Source organism: Mastigoproctus giganteus, chromosome 4 (assembly GCF_048544385.1).
Source record: "Mastigoproctus giganteus isolate SK-2022 chromosome 4, ASM4854438v1, whole genome shotgun sequence".
NCBI lineage: Eukaryota > Metazoa > Arthropoda > Arachnida > Uropygi > Thelyphonidae > Mastigoproctus > Mastigoproctus giganteus.
The window spans coordinates 155,489,238-155,506,673 of record NC_143578.1 but is presented as its reverse complement, the minus strand read 5'-3'; the positions used below and the strand labels follow the sequence as shown (position 1 = coordinate 155,506,673).

Genomic DNA, 17,436 nt, shown 5'->3' with positions numbered 1-17,436 from the left:
CTCCCCCGCATACAAACTACTTGCACTCCTCCCTCCAGTATTATCTGGCAGAGTAGAGGCAGTGAGATTATACACTAGCTGATCTGGATGCTTCCTAGAGATTACCAATAGGTTTGGTCCAGTGGACTATCTTGTGGCTGGCCTGTGAACCCCATTTTAGAGCTGTACCCTTGAAATGTATGGAAGATTGGATCTTGCCATGATGCCCATCACAACCTCAAAAGACATCAATCATACTGCACGATGAAAGAGAAGGGAGGTTTGCCCGAGTTTTGCTCAGGAGACTAATTATGGGTTTCACCACATCAAGCCTCCAATGAGCAAAGTGGTGTTATTGTGATGGTTGATGAGAGTCATCTACCACCTAGTATTGCATAGTAACATGGGCGGTATTCCACTGTGACATGTGGACACCACACCTCAATCCCTACCTACATTGGTTCATGTCTGGGTTATCACCTCCAGTAAAGCAGCATTTCAGGACTTGTATATGGTGGTTATAACCAGGGTTACTAACAGTCACACTATCATGAAGGTGTGGAGGGTGTTGCAATCGCGGAGGTGAACGGATGCATCAGCAAGAAGATCGGCTTGATGTAAACGGCGGATAGTGACCGACGGCAGAAGGGAGGTTTGTTTTGTTATTTAGTTTTTAGGAGCATTGTTTGTTTGTTTGTTATTTGGTTTTTAGGAGCATTAGCAACTAAGGCCATATTGCTCCGGAGATATGCGGTGGTCATTCCCTGACCTTTCCGCATCCTCCGTATTTGGTGGGCACGGGCTCGAACCCTGGTCTAATCAAGAAGCATGTGCTACGTAGTACTGCTCCTGCCCACTTGGCTATGGAGGCACCAAGGGAGGATTTCTTGGATTTTCTGGCTTCAAAAACCATGGAACTTGGATTCTTCATGTTGTGTAAACAACTAGTATTTATTCAGGCAAGCTTGTTACTTATAGTTGTTTTTAGCTATTGTTGGTTTTTTGAACACATTCACGTGCAGTACGATTGTTATAGCATTAGCGGTAGCAATCCTACTATTGCCAACTTCTATATTGCAACATCTCAAAATTCCAAAAATTGGGATAAATTTGTCAATCAAAATAGTTGGAGACATGTTATTTGTGAGGGAAAATGTGAATTTCGCTTAGATTAAACATATTCTTGCATATAAGAGTATCTTTCTTTGTTTCTTTCTTTCTTTGTGTGTGACTGTTTTCCCGCCAAAATGGCAAAACGTTGCATCTTGGGTTTTAATAGGCCCATGGTGATAAAATATTACTTAAATTACTCCCCTGGATATAAGGAACATTATAATAACAGAAAAATGACTGGCAAAGACCAAACTGACAAATCAAAAAATATTGATCGCAATCCTGACTTGAAGGAACTGCCTGATTGTGGGATAGAGGTGCTAAACAATGAAGAAATTACAAACAAAGACTTAGAATCCTGCCCCCTTAGTGTAAAAAGGGCTAGAAAAGGCAAAAGCCAGGTAGAAAATACAGATCAAAAGGAGAATGATAATTTAGAGCCATAGGTAACAAAAACAGAGGAGGAGAGGAAATTTCAGCTTATGAATCAAATAGAGGATCCCATAAGACAAATTAAAGAAATGAAACTGTTCCTAGAAGATTTTCTTTATAAGCTGACAAATAGGATTACATCTGCAACAAGATTGCAGATAGTGAACTGCTGGTTTGTTTCGGAACATAGAGTTGTTGAACTTAATACAGAAAACTAAAGTATTGAAAGCAAAATTAGAAACAGTGACCGAAGAGAAGAATAATTATGATGAAATAAATACTTGGACTTATGCCCAAGTAGCAAGGGCCATCACAGCAGATTCATCACAAACTAAACAAACCAACAATAAGACTAAGGAAATACCAAAGGCAAAAGAAAACAAACATAATCATTATAAAGGCTAAGCCTGACTCTATATACAAATCCAGTGAGGCAGTCAGGGATACTGTCATGACAAAACCTCATTTGCAAGAAATAAAAGTGAATAACATGAGAAAAATAAAAGATAATGGAGTTTTAATTGAAGTAACAAATAAAGAGGATGTTAAAAAGATTGAAACCAACCCAGAGGTAATAAAACTGGGACTGCAAACAGAAAAGCCAAGGGGCAGGAACCCCAACATCATTATATTTGACATCCCTGAGACAACTCTGGAAAGAGATCCTATGTTGGATTTCTACAACAAAAACTTTATCAATATAATGGAACTGTATGAGTTTTCGAAAGAATTTCTAAAAAGAGGGACAAAAAAGAAAAGAAATGGACAATTCATTGTCATTGTGGAAGTGTCACCCAGAATTTGGAAAAACCTACAAGGACAGCAAAGAGTCTACGCTGGCTGGACCAGCCATAAATTCAGGAATGCTTTCCTGTACAAAAGTGCTTTAACTGTCATAAATATGGTCATACTGCCAGAGACTGCAGTCAGAATTCCCACAAACTAAGACTCTCACCCCAAAAGACACAATCCATTCTCCTGAAGGGATCACTGCAGCCTACTAGAAACCCCACTATCAAACTTCAAGGCCAAACCGTCAAGCTAGTTTCTATGTTAAAACTACTGGGAATAGTACTTTACCCTAAGCTCACTTTCTCTCCGCATCTTGCACAGCTCCACGCGAAAGTGAGAAACTACACTGCTCTCATCGCACGGGTGAGTTGTCGTGATTGGGGATTGAACCGACGCACCCTTAAGATTCTGTACAAATCAATCTTCCTTCCCTTCATAACATATGGATCAGGGGTCTGGTTTCGCAGGGCAACTCTTTACAACAACAAACGTAAACTGGGAACCATCCAGCGCACCATATACTATTACAAGGGCATGCTGCACAGTTAGCAACCCAGCCCTTCAGGTTCTTGCGGGCGTCCTTCCGCTTGATCTGGAGGTTATTCGAAGGGGCCTCCACTACTGTCTATCTAAGGGTATACCAGCAACTATCCTTGGACACTCCATCAATAACCTGAATGAAATCAGGCAGGAAAAGAAAAAAATTGCCATTCTACTACTTCAGACCTGGCAGGACAGATGGACTGCTACCGACAAGGGCCCAATCACCAAGAAATTTATACCTTATGTGAATGCCGTATTTCCTAAATCTCCAAATTGGTTTTCTCCTTGTCTTTATACCACCTACCTCATTACTGGACACGGATCAATAAACCATAAATTAACATCCATGGGAATCATTGACAAACCCTACTGTGCATGTGGTGAAATAGAAGACTGGCACCATCTAGTATATACCCGTCAACACTATGAGGACCTCCGCAGCATCCTGTTTACTCGTATACAAGATAACCCTCAAGGAAATGAACACTTATTCATCACAGAAGAAAACTGCTACTATGAGTTTACCAAGTTTGCACAAGCCCTCTTCACAAGACCCTATTGCCAACACAAAATAAGAACAACCCAAACATCTGATCCTAACCTAACTGGCCAACCGATCTTAACCTGGATAGGATCAACTGGCATATGGACCACCTCATTCCTCAGTGGCAACTTGCACACGGCTCTCTTGCTGTCTTATTTATCGTTCTTCCTGGGTTCCCCTTTCAACTGATGGCGCTTATTGCTCCATTGATAACATGGAGGATACCTTTGCCTACATCCTCCATATTTCTAGCTATACCCTCCTTTCTTGCGTACACTCTGTACTTCCCCGACTCTACCTTTTTTTTTTTTTTTGTGTCTCCGTCCAAGAAGCTCTGGCGACCCTGGCGGAGACAAGCCAGAGAATAATGGGCAGACTGGCTACCTCCTAGTGGTGTGTGCGGGCAACGTGGAGTCTCACTAGGGGCCCTGCAGCCAAATGCCAGGACACACAACAAAACCTAACGCAATATGTCATATACAGTACAACACACAACACTTTTCTGGCATATACAGTAGTACTGTATTCCTTCACAGCGAACATATGGCGCAGATGTGGGAAACCACAGGTGGCACCTGACCCTAATACTATGCACACTATGCAGTCAGAATTCCCCATGTCTGTGGCCACTGTGCAGTCACTGGCCATGATTACAAGAACTACCAAAATAAAAAATCAGCAGCCAAAATGTGCTACCTGTAAAGTAGCATGGCTGACTGACTATGCACACAGCATCGGGGATGATAAATTCCCCTGTTATAAAAAATGGTAAAACTTATACAATCTAGGACCAATTATGGGCCAGATTGAAAACATAAATGTGACTAGGGCTCCAAATCTCATCTAATTGAATGCTCAAAGAGCAAGAGCTGTTGGAGATCAGATCAAACTCAAATTGGAAGAAAATAATATAGATATCTTGGTACTCCAAGAGACGTACATACATATGGATAGGATTCAAAGATACCCAAGGGGCTATAAAATAATAGAATACACCTCAGGTGTCCCTTCTACAGCAATAGTAGTTAAAATACTGACCTTACAGTCACAAAGGTGGGTCACGTCTGCTCTCCAGTGGCGGTGTGTCCATATCACCAGTGCTGTAGGACAGTTTTACATTATTTCATTATATTCTAGACCAAGTGAAGGTATAAATCCAGCTATTGAATACCTACAAGCAGTCCTAGACTTGCTACTTACTGCAAATATCATTGTGTTTGCTGTCAACTTCTGATCAACCTTATGGCATAGCCGTACAGAAGACAGGGTAGGCACACACAATGGCCAGATACTTTCAGACTATATAGCCACCTCACCCTTTCAAGTGTTAAACGAACCAAATAACCTCCAAACTTTTACCAGTACCATGTGGGAGAGTGACATTGATGTTACTCTTGCCACCAATTCAATAGCCTATAAAATTACAGACTGGTGTATCCAGCCCGTCTGGACCACATCGGATCATAGAGCCATCACCTTCAAACTAAACAGGCAATTACAAACACCCCCAACACTCCTTGTTGGATATCAAAAGGTATAACCTCAAAAAGGCAGACTGTCATATTTTTTCAGAACATACAGCAGCTCAGCTGCAAAAACAGGAAAATGAGTGGTCTAGATCAAGCAACTGTAGACGGGACAAGCAAGCACTGACTATGACAAACATTTAACAAAAATAGCAGACCTGTCTATCCCACAGAAAAAAAACGAGGAAACAGGCAGCCCTCTGGTAGTGATGCCCTGAACTGACTATACTCAGAAGTAGGGTACACCAGGCAAGGAGACATTTTCAAAGAGCCAGAATAGCTTGGCCACAAAATGAGGTGGATGCACTGAGAGATTCTTATAGAACTTTCAGGAATCAGTATACAGCCCTCATAAGGGACAAGAAAAAGGAAGCTGGAAGCACTTGGTGGGATCCACTGGAAACAATAACTCTTGGGGAGATGTCTTAGAAACTACTGTCAAACCAGTTGGAACTCCAACCCTGTGTTGGGCGGACTGTGTAAATAACATCCTAAACCGTAACATTCGGACCGAAACTGGGGATCATTCCCCCACCCAGCTGGACATTATAAAAGAAAACACTGAATATGACGATGCCAGTATTGAACCTCTGTTTACTATACAACACTTAGAAATAGCACCATCTAAAACCAAAAATAATAAATGCCCAGGTTTTGACCTCTTAGAGGTTGAGATTATCAAAAAATTAGTGGAAGTAGCACCAGACAAATTAATAGCACTATATAATAACTGTATGACAGAAGGTATATTCCCAAAAATATGGAAAAAAGCTGTATTAAAATTAATTATAAAAAACCCTGAGAAACCCCCTGCTGATCCCAAATCATATAGACCAATAGCCCTACTCCCTGTACTAGGGAAGATATAGGAAAGACTAATATATAGCAGATTAGTTGAATACTACACAGATGCAGGTTTACATTCCAACAATCAGTATGGTTTTAAGTAGGGCAACTCTATGGATGATGCCATGCACCACCTACTGAGGTGCTTCCGTAGCCAGGTGAGAAGGAGCAGCATTGCGTAGCACATGCTTCTTGATTAGACCGCAGTTTGAGCCTGTCACCACCAAACACGGAGGATGCAGAAAGGTCAGGGAATGACCACTGCATATCCTGGAGCAATATGGCCTTAGTTGCTAGTATTCCTAAAAACCAAATAATAAACAAACAATAGCACCACCTACTGACAACAGTTAAAAACTCAGAGGAGAAATATATGCTGGCAATCTTTATTGACTTTGCTGGGGCATTTGACTTACTCTGGTGGCCTAGTGTCCTTAGGAGACCTTACACACAATGCACATGCTCAAAATATCGCCTGAAAAAAACCAAACAAATACTTCTAAAAGGCAATTTGGACATAAGAAGATGTCCACAAATTAAAATTAACACAACTACTATAAAATAGTTACAGAACTAAAAATATCTTGGAGTGGTCTTTGATTTTAAATTAACTTTTTATCCCCATTTGACCTACTTGGCAAAGAAAGTGAGAAATTATGCAGGTATGATTGCCAGGATCAGTCGATCAAACTGGGGGCTCAAAAGAAAGACCCCTGCAATCATATACCATGCAATGTTCCTGCCTGTTATCACCTATGGAGCCGGTGCGTGGTTCAACCGCTTGGCCTTAGTAAGAAATAGGAATAAATGTGGCTAGGCCTGCACCACAAATGAAGAATAATAGCAAGTTGAGCTGCCCAGAGAGTGCAGTGCAGAAAGCAGCAAACAAAATGAAAGCCAGAAGAATGAATGAGAGTCTGTGTGAGAAAAAGAACACAAACCATAAATGTTAAAGTTAAGTTCACACTAATCCCAGTTTTAATCTTTTATATTCTTTCTTATTTAATTTAATTAATAAGCATTAGTATTTAAATTACATTACACACCATTGTAATGCAAGTAGAATGAGAATGCGGATTATGAATGAAGTAAATGTTTGTCTGTCCCCCCCCAGCCTGGTGGGTTCCACACTGCCAGCCAACATATCCCACAACCAGAGCGGGATGGGCAGTTTTACCTTCCTACTGGATTCGACAAGACATGGATCCAACAGCCATTACCGATGCAGACATACTGTGGCTTTGCTGCCAACACGCTGTTTGGCAAACTGAACTGGGTACTTTAACTTGGTTCCCTTTAAAACCCCCATCCCTAGGCAGGGGAGGGAGAAGATCAGTCTCTGTTTCCTCCCCTCCTTACCTCCCCCATACTTTGCCTGGTGGGGCTTGTCCCCACTGACCTCTTTGGGGATGCTTCCTCTATTGCCCCATCCTTCTACCTGTTTCCCCCCCAGTCTCCAACTCTCCCCCAACTCTAACTAAACTGATTGAGTATGCCTCTAACAATGCCTCCAAATTCTAATTAGTGTCAAAAAATTCAACTGCTTTCTCCTAAACCTCTTTCAGCCTTTCCAAATTCTAATGTTTCCCCCCCCCCCCACTTTTTTTTTTTTGCCTTGCCACTGAAATCCTCAGAAAATAGGTGGCGGGACCTGCCAGAGTACTTAAATAATCTACTAGGTGCCTGACCTGCCTCCTCGTGGCAAAATGTGGGCAACAGTGGGTCCCAATAGGGACCCAACAGCTAAATGGTCAGAGAAACAACTGAACATAACACTATAACTAACACAACTAACCACTCCCCACACACTTTTTAAATCTCTGGCCTCCACAGAGTTCTGTGTCACTTACAAAGAATACAATGCAGAGATGGGGTGAACCCTCGTGCTGTCAGACAACTAACACACTTTACACTTTACTATCATGAAGGTGTAAGCAAAGGATTTGGTTATCACAGAATGAACGGACTTCAAAATTCGGTTCACTTGGTCTCGAGTGTCACCTGAATATCGGTTCCATCAGTGTTTTTGACTCCCTGGCAGCAAGCCCTAGCTTGTTATGCATAAGTGAGTGTTTATGACAAACTGCAAGGATAAATAGTTATATATGTGACCATGGTACAAATATCAGAGATGTGGATAATATTTTACCTATTTCGATAAATATGAAAATAAGCTAACCTAAAAATGCTCTAATATTGACAAATTTAGTTTACTTGACTGATTTAGTTTAAGTTTTTAATTTATGAGTTTTAGACAAGACTTTGAATTTGCAATTCTAAGTGAATACATCAAAGTGATGTTTATTACAGGCACAAGGCACTCATTTGATATACTGATTAAATAAGTGATCGATACTTGTATGAGTTGATGAGTAATTTGCACACTCTTGCAGGTCTTATCAGGCAGTTAAAATTGATTGTGTAGTGGTTTAGATTTTCTGATTGCTCCCATTATCAATTTCTTTAGAGGACTGAAGTCAAAAGGTATTTCCTTCAAGCTTGTAATTGTGTGTGTGTGTGTGTGTGTGTGTGTGTGTGTGTTGGATATGATTCATGTGTCATACTGTTTTATAACACAAGCACCTGATGAATGTGCTTGTTTTAATAATATTTTACTTAAATATGGGCTCAACCAGGAGATTTTCAGTTTTAGAAATCCTGTTGACATGAAAAAGCCCCCTTCTCCCTCATTTTATGTAATTGTAACACATAAATAAGGGCATGAAGAAATTTCCTAATCATATTATATGTATATATATGTATGTATGTACATAATTTATATTCATACATTTATATATGGTATGAATTTTACTAAAACATTTACTAAATACAAAGGGTACTAGGAAAGTTTTGCAATATGACGCAACAATAAATCACAGGAAGCTGCTTGTTGCTGCATGTTGAGACATGTTCATACATGCATAGTAGCCGCCGCGCCAAGTCGATGGGCTCAGTTATTCATTAGTAGTGAGAGTGTAAAGTGCTTGCGATGGCATCGTGATCACGAAATGAGATAAGAACAGTTTTGCGGTATAATTTCGTGCGTGGTTTAACCATAGACCAGTGCTTAGAAGAAATGACTCTTGCACTAGATGATGATTGTCCACATCGTACAACGATATTCAGGTGGTATAGAGAATTCCAAAGGGGAAATTTCACTCTGGAGGATTCTGAGAGGCCGGGAAGGCCACGAACGTCAGTTACGGAGTAAAACGTTACTGCTGTGAGGAAAATGCTTGACGAAAACAGGCGAGTGACCTACCAACAGATAGAGGATACTTTGGGCCTAAATGCACCAGCAATTCGTTCGATTCTGCAAGATCATTTGCACGTGAAGAAACTTTGTTCTCTCTGGGTGCTGCATCAACTGACTGAAGAGCAGATGACACGACGTGTGACTTGGTGCCGGGAGATGTTAAAAAAGTTTGATAAGGGACAATCTCGGTATGTGAACAACATCGTGACAGGTGACGAGACTTGGCTGTACTATTACGATCTGCCGACCAAGGCTCAAAACAAAGTTTGGGTCTTTGATGATGACGACACACCCGTAATTGTCAGAAAATCCCGATCTGTAAAGAAGAAAATGATAGCTGTATTTTTCAAATCGAGTGGAATTGTGGAACGTGTCGTTTTGGACACGCAGAAGACAGTCACAGCTAAGTGGTATACTGAACAATGCCTGCCTAAAGTCATTGGATCTATGAAGAACCTGCGGCCAAAGTCAAGAATGGACACCTGGTACCTCCATCACAATAATGCTGCAGCTCACCGCGCCAAAGCCTGCACCGAATATTTGACCATGACAGGACTGAAACTTCTCGAGCACCCTCCCTACAGTCCAGACCTTGCTCCCTGCGACTTTGCACTGTTCCCGCATGTGAAAATGAAGCTAAAAGGGAGGCGGTTTTCCAGTGATGAGGACCTTCTACGGGCTTGGGACAACGAGTGTGCTTTGCTCCCTAGTGAAACTTGGCAGAACTGGTTTAAAGATTGGTTTCGGAGGATGGAGAGGTGTATTGAATGTAGAGGAAATTACTTTGAAAAAATTAAATAAACAAAGCTGTATTGCAAAACTTTCCTAGTACCCTTTGTACAGTATTGCTTATGTATTAATTACTGACCATGTATATTTATTCTTCAGGAACTGGTAAATGGAAAGTTTCAGCAAAAATACAGCAGTTGCTCAATACATTGAAAGTAAGTTATTTCTGACTATAACCTTAGAAATCCTTTGATTTAAGTATAACTTAAAAAAAAAAAAAATAAATAAATTTATTAAGTGATTTAGCCAGAACTTAGGAAGAACATAAATTATGAAAATTCTAAATAAATAAAAAAAAAAAAAAAAAAAAATGTGGTAAGAATACTAAAATTTTTTTCTTAAAATATTCAGATGACTTAATAATCATTTCTGAATGAATTTCTTTTAAAATTTGTCTTAGTATTTTAAAATATTTTCTTGCATTATTTACAAGATATATTGTTATTTCTTCTTCCAAGATATGAAAAATTTCTCTTTATTGTGCTTGTATTTAAACAGTATGGAATCATTATTAATAATAAGAAATTATGGGCTAAGTGGCAATTGAAATTTTTACATTGACAAATATGGGTAGCAGTAATCCCAGAGGAATGTATCAACCATGGTGCTGCACTCAGGGTAGTTAAAAATGAAAAGATCCTGGGGTAATTGTGTAGTCAGACGTGAAGTCCTCTGAGCAGTGCAGACAGGCTGCTAGGACAGCTCATAGGGTTTTGTCAATGATATACAGTAATTTTTTTTCACGAAGGATAAGGAGCTAATTATCCTGTTGTATAAGGCAATGGTTAGGTGACATCTTGAGTACTGCATAAATGTCCAGAAGCCATTTTTAGGAAGGATGTGGATCTGTTGGAATGGGTGCAAAAAGCAATGAGATTAGTATTAGCATTAGCATTAGTAGAGGCATTTGATGCAAGAAAGCAAGCTTATGCAGCATCAGCCAAAAAAAAAAAAAAAAAAAAAAAACCCACTTCCACTTCACCCCTCTGTTCATTCAAAATACCTGTCCAGCTGAGCCTTAAACTTATTTAGGCTATCAACCTCCACCACAAGGGATGGAAGTCTGTTCCACCAACCAACCACCCGCTGGCTAAAGGCAAATTTCCGCCGTTAGTGAAGGAGAAACAAAAGGGAATTGTTACAGATAAAGACTTCAGTTCTGCAATTTGCAGCATCTGGAAACCAGTCTCCTGTGAAGAGATCTGATTGAGGTTTAAGGCTTTGAATGGATTGAGTAAGCTAAATGCTGATGGTATCCTACCTCTTGTTCAGACTTCATGCGAGGGGAAATAAATTTAAATTGAGAAATGCCCTTTATCCAGAAAGTAGAAATTTGCCTTTAGCGAGCAGGTAATTGATTGTTGGAGCAAATTGCTATCTGGTGTTGTGGATTTGGGTAGTCAAATTCTTAGAGAGGATTGATTTTTTTTTTTTTTTTTTTTTTATATAAGCATACTTTCTTTTATTATTTGCCACTACAAGTACCTAATACTAATATTTGTTTTCCAAGTGACAATTATTGTCTCTGTGGGCAGATGAGCTCCAAAGGTCTAAGTGTTTTCATCCTTTTTTGAATAAGGGAGCAATTTGGAGTGGGTAAGAAATCATTGGAACATAGTCTATATAAACTGTATTTAATTCATTCACTTTTGATTCAAAGAAACTTTTCATGTTCATGACTAGAAATTAAACAATACTATTTAATTACATTGTGAGAAATTGATTTATTGCATATATATCAAGTTTGTTTTCTTTCTATTTTAAATTGCATGAATATATTGAAATGCAGACAAGTGCTAATTTTTAATAGAACATTTAGCAGAGTATGTGGGTAATGATTGTAGAACACTTATTGGAACATAGACTTTTATAAACTTTTAATGTATTGTTTTTGGTTTTAATTTAAGTAATTCTTTCAAAAGATTTGTATAGTATATTTGGTGAAAGATGAAATGCACATGACATCTAATAGCTAGTAACAACCAAAGAGGGATCACATCATGCTGCTTGATCAGGTCAGCTGTGGCAGGTTTGCCTAGTTTTCATTCAGTCACTTCATGATTTTTAAATCTGTAATAATCATATGCAGGAAAACGTCCCTTAATAGACACATATTTAAAAAGTTATCTACAGCACCCTTTATTGTGGACACTTAGGCTGGATCCCAGCCAGAAGTATTATAAAGTACCAAAGTATATTATTAGAAATTCTACCAGTGTGCATCACTTAGCAAGAACAGTGAAATTGCTAAACTCCAAGGTTATCAGAATTGAGGGGAAACTGGAAAGAAAATACTATAGCAGGTCTGTATGCAGGATTTGGTTTATGTTACTTTGTGGGGGAAAAAAAAAAAAAACACCCAACCAACTGTCTACTAACAGACTGCATGGGTAATTTTGAACAGTATTCCGTGGGCATTTTCCATGTATACATAAATAAACTTCAATAAAAACACTATATGATGTTTGATATTACTTTCAAAACTGTTTTATTAACAGAGTTTGTCAATGTCTAGCTTTTTGACTGAGAACAGTGACAATTTTCTCATGGTGTCACATTCATTCGGCAGAGAGTAATAGCAATCATATAAGTAGCTAAGGAGGTTTTATCGAAATTGGTTTTTGTATGCAGGTTTTCCTCCTGGAATGCTGATTGAAATTTTCATGTGTGTTATATTTGTTGCATCTTAATTTTTGAGAGAGAATTTATTGTTGTTTGCAGCAGGGCTGTATGCAGAAATTTAAGAGGGGGGACTGACATTGACTCATTAAAGGAGAGGTTATAACATCTGTTACATTAAAAGAATTCTATGAGCATTGATGATGAATATAGATTAAAACTAGTAAGTGATCTAATTATCCATAAATAAAATGAAATACTCTAAACAAAGAAATTTGTATTTATTTTATTTAATAATTAATTGTGTTATTCACTGAAATTTAATTAATCCAAACACAGATATGTTCAGTGATAATCAATAAAAAAAAAAAAAAAAAAAACTGTAAACAACCAGTTATAGTGAATCTAATTTTTCTCAGTTATTAAAACTGGCTACATGATTTGTTTGTTTGTTATTTGGTTTTTAGGAGCATTAGCAACTAAGGCCATATTGCTCCGGGAATATGCGGTGGCCATTCCCTGACCTTTCCGCATCTTCTGTATTTGGTGGTGACGGGCTCGAACCCCGGGCTAATCAAGAAGCGTGTGCTACGCACTGCTGCTCCTTCCCACCTGGCTACGGAGGCGCACATGCTTTGCGCAAGGCAGTCAATTCTGTATAGTGAACACTTTAAATAGGCTTTACTGTATAATTAAATCAGTTTAAATTTGTAAAGTAGTTTAGTCTGTTCAATTCCAGCTCATCGGTGGGCTGGAATTGATATATATTACCAAAATAAATACTTAAAATGATTTTTTAAAAATTATTTTTCTGTTAAGCTATCTTTATTTAGGGAGGGGGGGGAGAGAGAGAGAGAGAGAGAGAGAGAGAGAGAGAGAGAGAGAGAGAGAGAGAGAGAGAGAGATGTATTTGCTATTACCTCCACCCATGTGATTATGCATCTAACTGTAGATACACTGGTGGTCAAAGAAAGTCCATCACTCCTTAAAATTGTAATTGCTGTTTGAATAACGTGAGTATATGGCAATATTTCTTACAGATTGCATCAGATAAGACTGACACTCATAGGTGATGACATAATATTGCATCAGCTGTTATTTCAGCTATATAAGCACGCTCTGCAAAAGTTGCAGTCATTCCTTGCTTGTGTCAGGATGGCGAGTTACGTGCAGTTGATGCCACGAAGAAAGAGTGCTACTGTTGTTTTATGTGAGGAAGAAAGTTCTTCCTGTCATATTGCTTATAGAGTGTCTTGTAATCAGTCGACAGTGAGTAAATTTCTTTCAAACTCAAGAATACTGGTTCTGCTGATAGGAAAAAAGAAACCAGACACAAACGAGTCTCTATGCCAAAACAGGACCGCATTTTGAAGTGCTTATGCCTTAAAAATCATCAAGCTTCTTCGTCTAAGCTGAAAAGAGAATGGGAAGAACATACAGGAGTGGTAGCAAGTGTAGTAACAGTCAGAAGACACGTCTTCAAAAATGGACTTGTAGCCCGTCATCCCAAGAAGAAGCCCCTCCTCACGCAAAAAATGAAAAAGGCCCAATTAATTTGGTGTAAGGAGCATGTCAAATGGACCCCTGAGCAGTGGAAGTCAGTTATTTTTTCGGATGAGAAGAAATTTAACCTGCATGGCTCTGATGGGAGACAAACGATTCACTGTAGACATGGTGAAGAATACCATCAAGACTGTATGGTGTCTACAGTGAAATTCACTACCAGCCAGATGATATGGGGGCGGATTTCATATCATGGAGTAAGTCACCAACTCCATTGTTATAATATTCCCGAGGTAGGCAGTCTTTCTCTTTGCAATTGTACTTAGTAGTGTGCCTGTGGTTCTTGCCCTCTTAAGGATCCGCTTATTGGTGACTTGATCTGTCCATGGAAATTTGAGCATGCTTCTGAGCATCCATGTCTTGAAGGCTTCCCGTTTCCTGATTTCCACATGATCCAGGTCTCAAATCCATATAGGAGAGTGATCCATGTGTAGCATTTGGCCATGCGATATCTTTTCTGGAAATCTACAGAGGAAGTTCTTAAGAGTCTTAAATACCTCTTTGGCCATACCAATTCTGCTTCTAATTTCTGTGCCTTGTTCATTATTATTTGTAAAGATCTTCTCTAGATATTTAAAGCTACTCACTTTTTCAATGGAGGAGTTGCAGTTGCCAGAGCTTATTTTGATTCCAGGCAAGGTGCTATGCTTATGACCATAGTTTTGATCTTTGGCATTAATTGTTAAGCCTATCTGCTCACTGGCTGTTACCACTTCTCTTGTGCTAATCCCCTTTTTAAAACCCATCTGATCTTTTCCAATTTGTTCTTGAATCTTATCTTGCCTTCAATTCTGGGTAGAATTATCTTCAAGAGGACTTTTGTAGAGTGGCTTATGAAGTTTATTGTGCAGTGGTCTGCACAATTTGCTGCTCTTGCCTTTTTTGATATGGGAATAAATATGGATCTCAGAAATTCAAGAGGTAGTTTCCTTCCATTTAGGATATTATCGAAAATATTGAGGAGCTGTTGTTTTCCTCTTGCTCCGAGGTATTTGAACATTTCGGCTGGAATGTTATCAATGCCAGTTGCTTTGTTATTTTTCATTTATTTCATCGCTTGCTCCAGTCCTTCCATCAGGAAGTCTTGATGTTCGTTTTCTGTTTGGGTGTTGTCATTTCCTAGTTGTCTGTCATCCTCACAGTATAGTTCCCTCAGATATTCTTGCCATCTATTCTTTTTATGTTGTTTTTATCCAGAATGCAGTCTCTTGCATGGTCTTTCCTGATGTTGCATAGTTCCTTCACTTCTTTGTGGACTAGATGTTCCTTATGCTCATTTTGCAGGTATTCAATCCTTTTACATCTCTCCTCCATCCATATCTGTTTAGTCTTCCTTATTTTCTTTTTAATCAAACTGTCATACATCTTATATTTTTCTACATCTTAAAAGTTTTTCCTGTTTTCCATTATATCTAGTATCTCTTTGCTTTCCTTTGGGCCCGTCCAAAATTTGCATTTGCATCATCTGTCATTATCTACTTGAACAAGGTCCACTCAGATTCTGGATCTCTACCTAGTAGATCGCTTGAATATCAGTTACTCAATTCACACATTGTGTACGTTCTGTGATACACTACTGAATAAGCTAGCAGTTATAAATAATGTGTGTACAGTATATGGTTTTTGTACTTGCTATGTAAATAGGTAATCGTGAATATTGTGATTTATAATTTAAACAATACAACAAAAGCCTAATTAATTTTAGACATGCCATCGTAATCCATTCGTTATATGGAAAACTTTCTTCGTTCTACAGAAACTTCACTGGTGTGCAGAACTTAAGGACCAGCACTATTTCTAAAGGTTACAACCACAAAATCTTTACTTAAGGCACTCTTTACTGATGAGAGTAGATTCAGTCTTAGCAGCGATTCTGGACATCAGCTAATCTGGCGAGAGGTTGACACACGGTATCACTCTGCAAACATCACTGAAAGGGATTGATATGGCAGTTGAGGTGTTCTTGTCTGGGGTGTTGTTATCTCGGATGAACGTACACAACTTCAGATACTGTAGGCGGTACTGTAACCGGTGCACGCTACTGTACTGAGGTAATCCTTCCCCATGTGCATCTGTTCTGAGGTACCATTGGCCTGAGTTAGTGTTTGTGGATGATAGGGCCACATCCCATCTCACTGCAGCTGTTGATATTCTTTTGGAAAGTGAAGACATTGTTCGTATGGATTGGCCTACCCGTTTCTCCCGATTTAAATCCCATCGAACACATATGGGATGCTCTGGGGAGATGCCTAGCGGCACATCCACACCCACCAGAAAATGTTCACCAGCTGAAGATGGCGCTGACAGAGGAATGGACGATATTACCCAAGAACTTATCAACATAGTTCTAAGTATGGACAGGCAATGCAAAGCTTGCATCGACATTAGTGGTGGCCATATCTCCTACTGAGGACCATCTCTTCCCTTTGTTCTATCTTTGGCAGTGATGCATATATATCATGGCAGCCCAGTGCTATGTTGCCATTTTTGAATAAAGTCCCTCTGTACCGTTTTGTTTCCATTGTTGTGTCGGTGTTGTTTCTTTCATCACGAGGTTCCTTTGGTATGCTTTTCCCCATATCCAGGCCACTCCTATGAGAAACTACTGGTGAAAATGTGACTTGTTAAACAGAGGTCTGACTGTATTTAATATTATTTCTTACAATTTTAGCAATTAGCACACCTCCCCTGAATCGAAGGAAGCTCTCATAATTATGGCTAAGGGTTTGCTTACTTCCTTTGCTGCCTCCTTTAATATAACTGGATATATATCCCATCCACCCCAGGTGCCTTCCTTATGTTTAACTTCAACAATTTCTCCTCCACTTTACTCTCAGTTATTATAAAATCACTTAGCTTCCTGTTAGCGTTTGATAAACTTCTGGAACTCCCCTCATTGAATAACTCCTCATGTATGAATGTAGATGCAAAAACTCATTCAGTTTATCAGCTATCTGAGCATGATCATCAATAGTCAACCAAAATATGTTAAGTAGTCCAATCTGATTTATTCCTTTCCTTCTTGAGTTTACATAAGTAAAGAACTCTTTGCTGCCTTTCTTTTCTTCCTTTGCCAAAGATTTCTCGTAATCTGCCTCTGCCTGCCTAACCTCCTTTGTGACTTGATTACAGACTAGTTTATACCTGCCATAAGCTTCTGTGTTACCTGATACTTTATATGCATCCCATACATTTTTCTTCTCTGCCACGAGCCTCATTAATTCATCTGACATTCATTTAGACCTAAACCTTGAACAATATTTCTTAGTTGGAATGAAAAGCCTAGTAGCTTCCAAAATTAAGTCTCTGAAGGCTTCCCATTTAGAATTCAATGTTGGTAACAGCATCAGTTGATCCCACTGAACAGAATTTAAAAACTGTCTGAGACCTCTGTAGTCACCTTTATGAAAGCAAAAAGCCTTTCCCTTTAGCCT

The 17,436-nt window shown here is 39.1% G+C and overlaps 1 protein-coding gene across 2 annotated transcripts in view; it reads left to right on the top strand.

Moving 5' to 3' along the window:
- The window catches only part of LOC150087127 (disco-interacting protein 2-like), a 1,128,863-nt gene that overhangs the window by 189,472 nt on the left and 921,955 nt on the right, over positions 1 to 17,436 (top strand). For both annotated transcript variants that reach the window (XM_090372979.1, XM_090372978.1), the window contains exon 9: positions 9,920 to 9,975. In XM_090372979.1, the coding sequence (XP_090229105.1) occupies positions 9,920 to 9,975 (56 nt within the window). The remainder of the gene's footprint in view (positions 1 to 9,919; positions 9,976 to 17,436) is intronic.